General features: G+C 47.6%; 5 protein-coding genes across 5 annotated transcripts; 2 read left to right on the top strand and 3 right to left on the bottom strand.

Annotated features, from left to right (window-relative positions):
- Positions 1-166: 166 nt before the first annotated feature.
- N7537_011955 (glycosyltransferase family 2 protein) lies at positions 167-2399 on the bottom strand (the record flags this gene model as incomplete). The annotated part of the gene is made up of 4 exons (XM_056903009.1): positions 167-675; positions 747-1859; positions 1909-2204; positions 2359-2399. 4 exons carry the CDS (start codon positions 2397-2399, stop codon positions 167-169), a joined length of 1959 nt encoding a protein of 652 aa, XP_056748296.1.
- Positions 2400-3201: 802 nt separating this feature from the next.
- Positions 3202-3552, top strand: N7537_011954 (uncharacterized protein; the record flags this gene model as incomplete). Its single annotated transcript, XM_056903008.1, has 2 exons — positions 3202-3332; positions 3390-3552. The coding sequence occupies 2 exons, from the start codon at positions 3202-3204 to the stop codon at positions 3550-3552; spliced, it is 294 nt and encodes a 97-aa protein (XP_056748295.1).
- Positions 3553-5796: 2244 nt separating this feature from the next.
- Positions 5797-7121, top strand: N7537_011953 (NADH:flavin oxidoreductase/NADH oxidase; the record flags this gene model as incomplete). Its single annotated transcript, XM_056903007.1, has 2 exons — positions 5797-5967; positions 6024-7121. 2 exons carry the CDS (start codon positions 5797-5799, stop codon positions 7119-7121), a joined length of 1269 nt encoding a protein of 422 aa, XP_056748294.1.
- Positions 7122-9248: 2127 nt separating this feature from the next.
- N7537_011952 (uncharacterized protein) lies at positions 9249-10152 on the bottom strand (the record flags this gene model as incomplete). Its single annotated transcript, XM_056903006.1, has 2 exons — positions 9249-9871; positions 9939-10152. 2 exons carry the CDS (start codon positions 10150-10152, stop codon positions 9249-9251), a joined length of 837 nt encoding a protein of 278 aa, XP_056748293.1.
- A 251-nt stretch (positions 10153-10403) lies between these two features.
- On the bottom strand, positions 10404-11515 carry N7537_011951 (aldo/keto reductase; the record flags this gene model as incomplete). Its single annotated transcript, XM_056903005.1, has 4 exons — positions 10404-10603; positions 10663-10990; positions 11048-11309; positions 11376-11515. The coding sequence occupies 4 exons, from the start codon at positions 11513-11515 to the stop codon at positions 10404-10406; spliced, it is 930 nt and encodes a 309-aa protein (XP_056748292.1).
- Positions 11516-12146: the final 631 nt, after the last annotated feature.

Genomic DNA, 12146 nt, shown 5'->3' with positions numbered 1-12146 from the left:
ACTATTAACTCTTATGTCCGAGCACTAGGCAAGGAAAGCGGCTGCATAAGATTGTTGTGAAAAGCCATGTCTCACAAGACATTTTCTGTGAGATTGTCTCGATTTTTTCCCCTCAATTACCAACTTCAGGAAAATATTATACAATCTAAACCCGAGGAGACAATTCTTATGATATCACAACACCCACAAGCGCCCCCAAAAGAACAATCGGCACCACAAAGGTGCAGCAGAGACCGAGGAAAGACTTTTCAGAGCTAAGTTCATCTTCAACCTCCGTTCGTAGGCACGATATTCCCTTCTCAGTGGTGATAAATCTAGTGTCTCTGGGGTGATATATTGGGGAATTGAAAAGATGAGCAATAGGCACCCAATTGTTGACAATGGCCAAAAAACACAAGTGTAGCAACGGCGGCCAAGCAACTGTAGTAAGCAGTTTAGGAATTACTGGTCCATCTCCGGAGATAGCCACCCAGGTAGCAAAGACCATGGCTCCAATAGTCAAAATAAAAAGACAAATGTTCAACAAAGCACCACTTTGAAGAGTATCTCTATATGCCTTTTGGAATCGCGAGACGGATGCGGCGTTCCCATTCGAATTGGCGGTGCTTCCAGTAACAAAAGATCCCTTTGGCTTGCTTCCAAGTAAATGGAATCGTACAACGGCGTACAAATGGGCTATTAAAGAAATATGTTAGGATCAAGCTTCACGTTCCATAAGAGATATGTAAATTTGCAGTCAATCTTACCGGTAGCAAGCCAACTATTTTCCGCGTGTGCAAATGGTGCAAATGGAACACCCGCATGTGCACTTCGAGCCCAATCATATGCCCATGTAGATGCAACATGCGCAATGCCCAAAACAAGCTGGATCTTGACTTCCAACGACGATCCAGCAGGTATAAATCCACCATCAGAGACAAGAAGAAAGGGCAGAGCAACAAATCCGATTGAATAGGTTACAAGACCTGTCATGATAAACAGTCCTCCAAGGGCAATATCCCAACGCAGATGCTCTGGAATTGCCTTATTGACAGAAGGGAACATCACAGAAATCTGTTGAGAGTGTCCAATGTACCATCGATTCCGCTGTTTGAGATGCCCAGCAAGGGAGGTAGGAACGAGACCAAATTGTAAAACCTCTTGTATCTGCATCGTCCGCTTCCCCAGCCCTCGTAAGATCAACGACAGCTGCCAATCCTCCGAGAATGAATAGGTCGGATATCCACCTGCATCGAGAATTGCGTCACGACGGAAGACTGCGCCTGATCCCGCGTCCAGTGCATGACCGAGAAGATTGAGTTCTGCATTCTCACATGTGTAGAAGTAAGCCCGCGACTGGGAGAGGGGATCACCACGGGGTAGATTATAGAAATATTGTCGCGTGGTCAGCAATGCTGCCTCCGGGTCTGCAAGTAGATGGGGCAGCGTTGCACGCAGAAACTCCGGCATCAAGATGGAGTCGGCGTCGACGACTGTGCAGAACTCTGGTGGGTCTTCGGTTTGTAGGGAAAACAGGGCGTAGTTGAGGTTGCCCGCTTTGGCAAAGGATTTCCCAGACTGCTTGCCACGGGTGTGATAGGATAGGTGATTCCATTGCGTGGTGAGCCTCATAATCGCGTCGCGCAGGTCAATTGATCCCCCGTCGTCCAGAAGCCGGACTCGAAACCGCGAAGCTGGGTAGTCTAAAGCACAGGCTGCTCGGACTGTGTCCAAGATGATTTCGACTGGCTCTCCGCAGCATGTTACTAACACATCGACTCTAGGCAGGTTCTCATTGCCGTGTAATCTCCTGCGGGGTGTCCGGTGTGGGGACTTTGTTGTTGCGGCTAAGGACAGGCGTTGGTGGTTCAGGGATATGTCTAACTAGATCAGCGGCTGCTCGGTGTTCTTTATTACAAGACAACTTACGACCAAATAAACCCTCAATTCCAATAATTATCCACATCTTCCATGTTCGGTCAAGAGTTGTCAAAGTGAAAAACAACCGCACTGCAAAGTAGATGTAGGTGGTCCATATTGCTACTTGCGCTATACAGCGGAGATATTCCCGGTATTTCTGCGCAAAGAGGGAACGATCATTGGGGGAAAGTTCCTCAACATCATAGACATTGTCATGAAACATTGAAGCGAAATTTGTGCTGTTGAGTTGTGTGATTGTGATTCTGTTGCATATTCCAAGGTTATATATGTGATTATCAACAATACTGCGAAACAAGTTGTCTTGGATTTTTCACGGATTTTTCCTAGGATTTTAAAGAAAAACCTTCCATCCAAAAATTAAGGGGCATGAATGCATTCAGGGCCATCTACAAGCCCCATTTTCTTCTAGAACTTACTCTGTCTATTTATACTATCTACCTGAAGACTATTGCTGCCGAGAACCAATCAGTGCGCGCCATGGTGTGAACGTTAACAACGCTAACCTTAACTGGCTGTAAATTGTAAGCGGAACCACTTCCTCGACATCCGATTGGATCCCTATTCTATGAAATCTAAGATGGTATCTGGTGACTTTCGACGAGTATCCATAGTGTCAACTTGTCAAAGGCGGTCGCGCCATCTTAGAATTTTAGCCGCACTTGACTTTGTCGACGAGAACATCCACCTGACGAACATCTCTTCGATGATGAAAGTCTCTCTCTTCAATGTAGTGAGTAGTGACGAATTCTTCATGTAAGCGTTCAGAGACATGGTTCTCAGGGGGATTTGCAAGTTCGTGTACGGTATTTTCTCAAGTCTCAACTGATCGAATTTCCATCCGCCTTATCAATGTAGACAGCGTCCCGGGAAATGACCCAGCGCATTTTGAGCTGTTGCACATGCCTCTTAGAGTATCGAGTTTCCGTATTTCCTGGGCATATTGTCAATTAGCACAGCGCTCACATCATCTGGGTTAGCAAGCTCCAAAGTCGCCCCGGAGTCGGAGTTCGAACGGCAAGTGCAGAGACCTCCAATGGTGACTCCCAATAAGCACCGAATTCACGAGGATCTGTGGGATTTGTAAGCACTGGGGAGCTTGAAAAGTCCTCCAGTGCTTATAAGTCAGCTTTCTAACCGTTGTGTGGAACATCATTTGCTTCGGGCATAAAGCTGGGCAACTTCCCAACCTGGCTTCTTATAACCGCAGCCTTTTCGAAGACTGTTTCTGTGGCAGCGACAGGCTACCAGGAAGCTTGTGGGGTCCTTTCAGCGACCAGTGCGATGGCTTTGAGATCACCCCCCTGGCCATTCGGCGGCGCACTGACTGTCAAGAAAATGATCATCATCAGTCCGTACGAGGCCTGCTGCCTTCTTCCGGCCATCTGGCAGTCAACTACGGTGACCCTCCATCAGTATGCACCCGGGCAGAGCTATTCGTTCGATTAGCTCGACAAGCTCTCTCTGTACAGCATCCCAGAGGGCACAGCTGCTATCGAGATTCCCGATACGCTACGGATGGAGCTCAACCTTTTCGCGGGGCAGCTGTATCTGGAGTTGTATTCAAAGTATGAACGACTCTGTGTATTTCTGGGTATTGATTTAGTTGCAGTGGATGGGGGACCCGGATGTTGATGCCGATAGCTGGATCAAAAACAGGGAAGGAAAGGTTTCGTCGCCATACTGCAGATCCGAGTGAAGTTTCTCTGGATTCTGATGTCGCAGGTTCGCAGAGACGGACAGGACATTGATGAGAAACATATCCAAAATAAAAAGAAATACAAAAACTGACAATCCCAGCCAGTCCGTGCCCGGGGTATGCCCATCTTGGGAGCATTTTTCTTTGGCTTTGGCTTTTTTCCCCTTTCTTTCTTTTTATATTCGAGCAGATCAAACGCCAGAAGCCGGGGTTACCTGCATGTTTAAGCCGTGCGAATCCACTCAGCCACTGGGGGGATTGTCGGTTGGCAGAAAGGTGTTGATCTGAAACTTATAGAAACCTGGGAAACATGTACTTCCTAAAGGGAAATGTGGGCTATCAAGTGTTAGTGCCTGAGTATTATGCGTTTCTGCCTAGAGATTACAGACGGCTGAGTCTTATTAACTACTGTGGATAGTAGCTGTCTATCCTCGAGGCCTTGAATCGCTAAACAGGATGGTGTTTCCTGGGGAAAGGGTCTAAATAAGCTCAAACTTAGAGTTTAAGGCTTCCCCGCCAGGTACAACTTTCCCGAGTTCTCTTTCGAGACCAAACATTCATGGATATCACCTGGCCGCAACACTCATTAACATTTTCGACCGTTACAGGTGCCAAATCGTAAACACAGTAAAAAACGCTATTTTAGCTTCGAGACCAACTACTAGTTACCGCGATCTTATCACATGTTACAACGCATATTTGACAAAGAGCAATATGACCCAGGATGCTGAGATGTTGGAAGCTACTTGGTTATGAGGCAGTGAGTGGCTCTGTCTTCCCATATTTCATTAGCACGGCCTTTCTCTGATCATCCTAACTCAGCCGATCTTACGGACTCAGCCGTCGAGGTAAAGTTCACTCCCTCTCGGCGAGACAATCCGCCACCACTTGTTTCGGTACAACGGATCTGAGAGGGCATGGATATTTGCCCCAATCGACTCAACGGCTGTATTACAGCTTGATGATTCCACCATTCTCAGAGTCGGACGAAGAGTTCAGGTAGGAGAGGTGGAGGCTATTATTATGGTCAAGAATCAAACCTCAAGTCTCGGTTGTCCAGGTCCCCAATGCTTACATGATTGAGGAGACTGGATTTATCTTGGTGAAAATACACGGCTACCAGATCGGTGAAAGCTGGCCAAAGTTACCCCTAGCGCTGAAAGGGTCCATTGCACAGGAGCTACAAAGCTATTTACAGCAATAGTGACAAATCGAGGGGTCATTTTTCGGGACTGTCGATAATGGCCATTACTAGGAGATCATTTTCCAACATCCCTGGGAGAACGAAGTCTACAACTATGGGTCATTTGCTTCCCGTAATGACTTCAATAAAGGAATGGCGGAGGCTATGAAAAAGTCTAGACCCAATCTAAAGCTTGAGACAGAGACGGATATTCTATTTGCAGAAGTACTCATCGTGCCTGGAACCGATCAAGGAGGGGTCAAAATACTTACTCATAGCGACCTGGACCAGTATGACATCATTATAGAGGGGGAAAAATCACTGGGATCACTGACTGGGGTGCTGCATAAAGTACCGGAGAGGGAGTACCCACTTCGCGTTACGATGGCCAGCGCTCGATTTAGAGTGGCGAGAACTCTTTAAGTCTATCCTACCGCCAGATAGATATGAGTATTGGAAAAATATCAATCGTCAAATAATGCTATATACATGTATCTGATTGTGGAGTCATCCTGTCATATCTACAGCACCATCACTTGAAAGTGCCGCACCCAATATTTCTAGTATGGGTGGAAATAAACTTAAACTTTGAAAGTTTGAACCATCCGGACTTGCCTTCGACCCCTGTCGGATACATTATATAAACATTCCATCTGCCGAGGTTGAGTGGATCCCGAAATCGGGTCCTAATTCAACCGCGTGGATCTCACTCGGCGACTTTTCGTGTTTTCTTACAGGACCATTTTGCTTAACATCCTTATAAATGGAACCATATATCAAAAAGTGGGAGCATTCTAGGGCGGAATATATAGTCCGGTGGAGGTTTCGTGATTTATTCGCCTCCAGATCAGATGATTAATGCCTGTCCGAAAATTTCGATGATAAATCACTCCTCAACTTCCCCACTGTAGATCAGTACATAAATCAAGCCACCCCTGTCCTTTCAAGATGGAATTAACTACCCATATAATAGAATTTAGACCTGAAAACCATCATAATGACCTGGCCCGACGTCTCCGCTAAGCCCGCCGAGGGCATCTCATACTACACCCCTGCCCAGAGCCCCCCGGCAGGCACAGCTCGCACTCCCCAAACGAGCGGAAAGCCCATTCCCAAGCTGTTCAAGCCTCTCACCGTCAGAGGCGTGACTTTCCAAAATCGCCTTGGTGTACGCAATTCTCTCCAATTCCTTGCATGCTCACACAGCTAACAATAACCCTCCAGATGGCGCCCATGTGCCAATACAGTGCCGATGATGGCCACATGACCGCCTGGCACATAGCGCATTACGGCGCCATTGCCCAGCGCGGACCTGGACAAATTATCATCGAAGCAACCGGTGTTGTCCCCGAGGGCCGCATCACTCCCGGCTGCGTGGGTCTGTGGAAGGACTCGCAGATCGCGCCACTTAAGCAGGTCGTTGATTTTGCACACAGCCAGGGCCAGAAAATCGGTATCCAGCTCGCACATGCCGGCCGCAAGGCGTCAACCGTGCCACCTTGGCTTGGCGGCGTTGTCGCGAACAACTCTGTCGGTGGTTGGACCGATAACATCAAGGCTCCCAGCGCCATTCCCTTCGCCGAGGGTGATCCTATCCCCATTGCTATGACCCAGGATGATATCGCTGAGGTCAAGACTGCCTGGGTTGCGGCTGTTAAGCGTGCCATCGCTGCTGGTTGTGATTTCATCGAGATCCACAACGCTCACGGATACCTCCTCTCCTCGTTCCTTAGCCCCTCTTCCAACCAGCGCACCGATAACTACGGTGGTAGCTTCGAGAACCGCATTCGTCTGCCCTTAGAAATCGCTCAGTTAACCCGTGACGCTGTCGGTGACGATGTTCCCGTCTTCCTACGTGTGTCTGCTACCGACTGGCTTGAGAACAGCCTCCCGGCTGAGAAGGGCTGGAAGCTTGAGGACACGATTGAGTTCGCTCGTGCGCTTGCTGCTCAGGGTGCTATTGATCTTATCGATATCAGTACCGGTGGTGTGCATGCTGCTCAGAAGATCACCTCTGGTCCTGGTTTCCAGGTTCCTTTTGCTACCGCTGTCAAGAAGGCTGTTGGTGATAAGTTGCTTGTTGCTGCTGTTGGTATGATCAACAACGGAAACCTGGGAGAGAAGATTTTGAACGAGGACGATCTTGATGTCATTCTTGTTGGTCGTGCCTTCCAACGCGATACCGGTCTCGCTTGGCAGTTTGCTAAGGACTTGGATGTTGAGATTGCTATGGCTGCCCAAATTCGTTGGGGTTTCACCAGCTTCCGCAATGCTTCCGAGTATATTCAGCCGAACTCTATGAAGGCCTGCATTTTTGATTAGATTTAGATATACCAACTGTTGACCGACTTGCGGTTGGCTTGCATTGCATTATATAGATGTGTTTTTAATCAATGAGAACAACGAGAATTGATATGCCGTTTATGCTTAAGACCTATGATTGACAAGTACGAGAATTATCGATATGGACAATGAAATTCAGAAGTATGACGCGAGATTTTCCTCGTCATTTTTCTTTTTGGCATGCCACCTGTTGGTTATCTCCATGCATTCGACTACGGGAAAGGCAATCCAATACATCCTAGATAGTAAACGCGAGTTTCCAATATCAAAGGCCACTCTTAGGTGGCTCAAACATCAAATGAATAAGAACTGCTGTGGAGGCAGTCATTATTCCATTGAAAAACATGGGAGTTCGGAGAGCGGTATCGAACCCAGGTGAGAAATTTCAAACAAAAATCGCACAGTACTTGGATTTGAATACTCTTAGTCAAACTTAAAACATCTAAAGAGTACGTAGAATAGAATGGTTGAAATGGAAAACATGTTGATTAAATTTAACTAATCTAAGAACGAGCGAGAGCTGTGATGGGCGGTTTTTTCAAATTGGAAACATGGCAAAAAAGGTTCTGTGTCATTGAGACCTGGTGACGTTCGGAGCTCCAATTATATGACCCCTTCAGCGTACATCGAAAACCAGTTATGGTTCTCAACGGACGCTGAAGGGGCCATAGAACTACAGATCAGAACAATCACCAAGGTCGTCACCAAGGTGAAATGAACGTGATTCACCATCCAGCGAGCAGCTATGGCCTCAACTAAAATAAATTCCCCCGGGGGAGCCCAGGGGTTATAAAAAAACGAGGCGTCACTACCTCACCGAACACCGACCCGAGAGTCGCGACTCCTCCAGGGAGGTCTAGCTCAGCAGATCCGCCACGTACCCGTCAGGCTTTCAGCAAACGGTTGCGACCCGTGATGCATCAGCACGTGCTATAAGGATTTCTCACACGCTTCCTAAAGCGCTGGACTCGGATCCAACTCCAGAAAAGTCCCAGGTTACCACATGGTATTACCCGCGGGTGTAAAGTCAGACCGAAAACTCATGGGCACCAAACCCATATGAGGCGTCTAAGATCCTACCATTGACATGACATCTCCAAAATCTCGAGCAATTAGAAGCCAATTGCGAGAGTCTCGACCTTTCGACAATTATCAAACGAATTATCTCCATAGGAGACAGGCAGGATTAACCCGCATACTTTGCTGGTCATTCATAATGACAACAACGGAACGCTGGGTATCACCAAGCAGACGACCAGCGAAATCCCAAAACGTACATTGGCGGGTATTCTAGCGGTGCTCGGTGGAGGGGAGGACAACCGAATATCAAATAAGTACCTTTTGACAAACGTCCCATCCGAGTGAACGGTCAGCGGGATGGTATGGGTGAGGGAGCTCCTTCCCTGCGTAGGTCCATAGAGCAGAGGGGGAAACTCAAGAAAGAGGGAGGGATTAGGAGGATACTTATATTCGACGTGACGCGTTCCAAAGTTCGTGCCCGTTTGTGTATTACCTAATTATTACCCCACTTTAGCCCCGGCCGCGTCCAACCTGACTTTGAGGGCTTTTCTCATTTCTATCCTGTCACATTCAATGTCATGTTGATATTTCACAGTTCGAATGCTTTTAGTCATAGATAACCTGATACTCGTGGACTTTCGCAACTCCACAAAAGTATCCCTTGGATCGCCAGATCCTGGACTGCATGTTAAGATATCTGAAACCAAGAGGTGTCTATGGAGGATATTGTAATAGGTCATTAGGCTTATATATTCTTTTGCTTTGGTCTTCTGCTTCGTTGCGGCCATACGCGGTCAACTTTTGATCTGCAGATTATAACCCCCCCAGTCCCTCAGAGTGCTTCTCGTGGTTTTCAGTGTACCCAGAAGGGACATATCATCGCGGCTCCAGGAGCTTCATGAGGAAAACAGCGAACACAATGTTTAGCGAGGAATTGCAAGGTCTGGGATTTACAGAACTTCCGGCATTGCACATCAGTTCAGAACCATGTTAGGATTATTCCACCTCTAAACAAAAAAAAAAACACTTGCTCTAATAAAAAGGTCACCTTGCCCATAGAAATCATTTTCTGGGGGTTTGAACAGCTCATGGCAAAATCTCCTTTCCCATCCAATCCCAACACCTCCCTCTCCCTCCTTTAACCTCCGATGGAAGGCCCACAAGCACCTCCAACAGCTTGTTGGCCGCATCGGCCGGCTCCAGCATTTCCCTCGTTCCCCAATACTGATTGGTAAAATCCGTGTGCACAGTACCAGGGTGCAACGCCACAGCAATTGCCCTCTGCCCACTCTTCGCGCGCAAATGCAAATCAAAAGTCTTGGCCAATTGGATTACAGCTGCCTTGCTTGCACGGTAGGAATACCACCCGCCTGAGGCATTGTCGGATATTGAGCCGACTCGAGCGGCCATCATTGCATAGATGGCATGAGAGGGCAAGCACAGCGGATATTGAGCGCTTATCACAGAGCTAGACTCTGTTGTCGGGAATTCTGGTGAGGATTTTAATGGGACGAACTGGGAGAGATGCTTCATGAGTAGCAACGGGCCGAGGGAGTTGACTTTGAAACTTTCCAGCGCATTGGCAGCGTCGATTTTACTAGGTGATTTTTCCACATGCAGAATACCGGGAATTGTTAATCCTAGCCTGAGTGGTGTGTTTGGATATTCCTCGCGGATTTTGCCTGCCATTGCTGATATCGTAGACTCATCTGGGGAGTCGGTTAGTCTTATAGGACCGAGAAGCATGTCTTTCAGGGAATTGAGTTGCTTTTTTACCTGTTACATCAACCTGCAGAACGCGGAGTCTCTGCTCTGCATCTTTGGGCATGCCCTTGCTTGACAGCAATCGTTCCTTGAGTTCATCACAGTTCTTGCGGGCTGTTGCAATCACAGGGAGCTCGGTACCGGTTAAGAGCTGCTGTGCGAAGGCGAACCCCAGTCCTCGCGAGGCAGGAGTTATTAAAGCAAATCCATAAGCTGCTGGTAACATGGTGCATTTTCTGACCCAGTGTAAGTTGTTTTTTTTTAGCAGTGGGAGGTGGTAAAAGCAATTACTGTTCAGCTTGCATGTGACGTCACACAGCATGTCCATCGTCCATGTAAGCTTCGATCTGACATCCATTGTAGCGTTACTTCAATGCAATTCGGAACAGCATATTTAGCTACACTCAATAGTTACAATTTATTTTTCTTAAATCGACTACATATCTCCAAATGCCATTCAAACATAACCAATCTACCTCAAGACTTTCCCTCCAAATCATTGAAGAAGTCCCTACCAAACTCTCCACTGCTATCGTTAAAACGAAACTTCTTGTTGATTTTCTCAATCTTCTTCATGTCTTCTGGGCTCAGCTTGAAGTCACCTCCCAGGTTGGCCCTAATCCTCAAGGGCGTTTTAGACTTCGGCAGCACCGAGTGACCCTGCGAGACTCCCCAAGCTATCAAAACACACTGCAGTCAGCATCATGCAAATTAAATTCAGGCAGGTCACATTTACCAAGTGCAACTTGGGCAGAAGTTTTGTTGTAAGGCTCGCCTATCTCCGCCAACACAGGCTCCTCGAGCAATTTCGCGGGTCCACCCTTCTCACGATAGAGAGCGTTCTGGTTCCCAAATGGCGAGTAGTGCGTGATATGTATACCATTCTTTCGATGCCATTCAGTAAAATCACGCTGCTGGAGCCACGGATGACATTCCATTTGGTGGGCAGCGGGAACGATGGAAGTATTCTTGATCAGGCGCTCCATCTCAGACTTGTCGAAGTTCGAGACGCCGATCGCCCTCGCCTTACCGGTTTTCAGAAGCTGTTCCATTGCTTTGTATGTCTGCTTTGGTGTCAGCGCCCTTGCATCCATGGGTCAAGAGACGAGAGTGCGACGTACGTCGACAATGTCGATATTCTCTAGTATCGGCTTCTCATCCTTCTTCGGAAAGAGTTCTTCGCCTCGTTTCCAAGCCACGGGCCAGTGAATCAGGAACAGATCAACGTAGTCCATTTCCAGATCGTCCAGGGATTGCTGCAAAGCCGGTGCTACATCGTCCGGGTGGTGTTTGTTGTTCCATAGCTTGGTTGTGATGAAGATATCTTTGCGCGGAACGCCGCTTTTCTTGACGCCTCTACCAACGGCCTTCTCGGTTCCATAACTAGTATTAAGTCAGTGCTGTACATTTAGCTTGTCGCTCTTCTCGGTCAGGAGCAAGGATACTTACACCCGTGCAGTATCGATGTGACGGTATCCTACCTTGATTGCCTCTGCTACGGCATCTTCCTGCTCACTCGCATCCTGCCAGGTGCCGAATCCAATGGCTGGGATGTCTGCTCCGGTGTTCAACTTGAAGTTTGTGGGCATTTTTGATTAGTTTCTCTTCGGTTGGTTTTAATAATCGTTCAACAGTTCATGTCCTGCCATAATCTCCAGTTCGAATTCAGAGCGAAGTACAAGACACGATTATCAAAGACACGTCAAAGTGACGAATGCCATATTTGTGGTTGTGTATATTGATGACGTGTAAATGACATCTTTGGGATCAGCCAACATCCACTATGCACCTTGGAAAAGGCTGAAGCTCGCCAATTGAAGAAACTCACACTAGCTTCTCTCTGTCTAGAATGTCACTTAGCTGCCCAGGGTTTGGCTCTGCTAACACTCTGGCAGTAGGTGCTGGTCAGCTTTCGTGATGCCCTGCCTTCTACTAGCACTATCGAACACTCCCGAGTTCAAAATCAACAATCTTCGCCGCTGATTGCTAGATCAAATCATATATTAACGGTCATCTCCTGTTCGTGACGACAACGCTACCGGCTCTTACCGTCGGACTTGGTTTTGATATATCCTCACCAGCAATTCCACGCTATACTCAAGCATCTTAGGAATTTGTTCGCCGAGAAACCTGTTTCGAGTCTCCAAAACCTGCGTGCTGGGAGTTTCCGCCTTCTACGATCGGGCCTGTCCGTTCCATGTTGACGTCATGGACAAGGCT

The sequence above is a fragment of the Penicillium hordei genome (genome assembly GCF_028827395.1).
Source record: "Penicillium hordei strain IBT 12815 chromosome Unknown utg000006l_segment0_segment0, whole genome shotgun sequence".
Classification (NCBI taxonomy): domain Eukaryota; kingdom Fungi; phylum Ascomycota; class Eurotiomycetes; order Eurotiales; family Aspergillaceae; genus Penicillium; species Penicillium hordei.
This window is presented reverse-complemented; position numbering and strand designations above follow the sequence as displayed.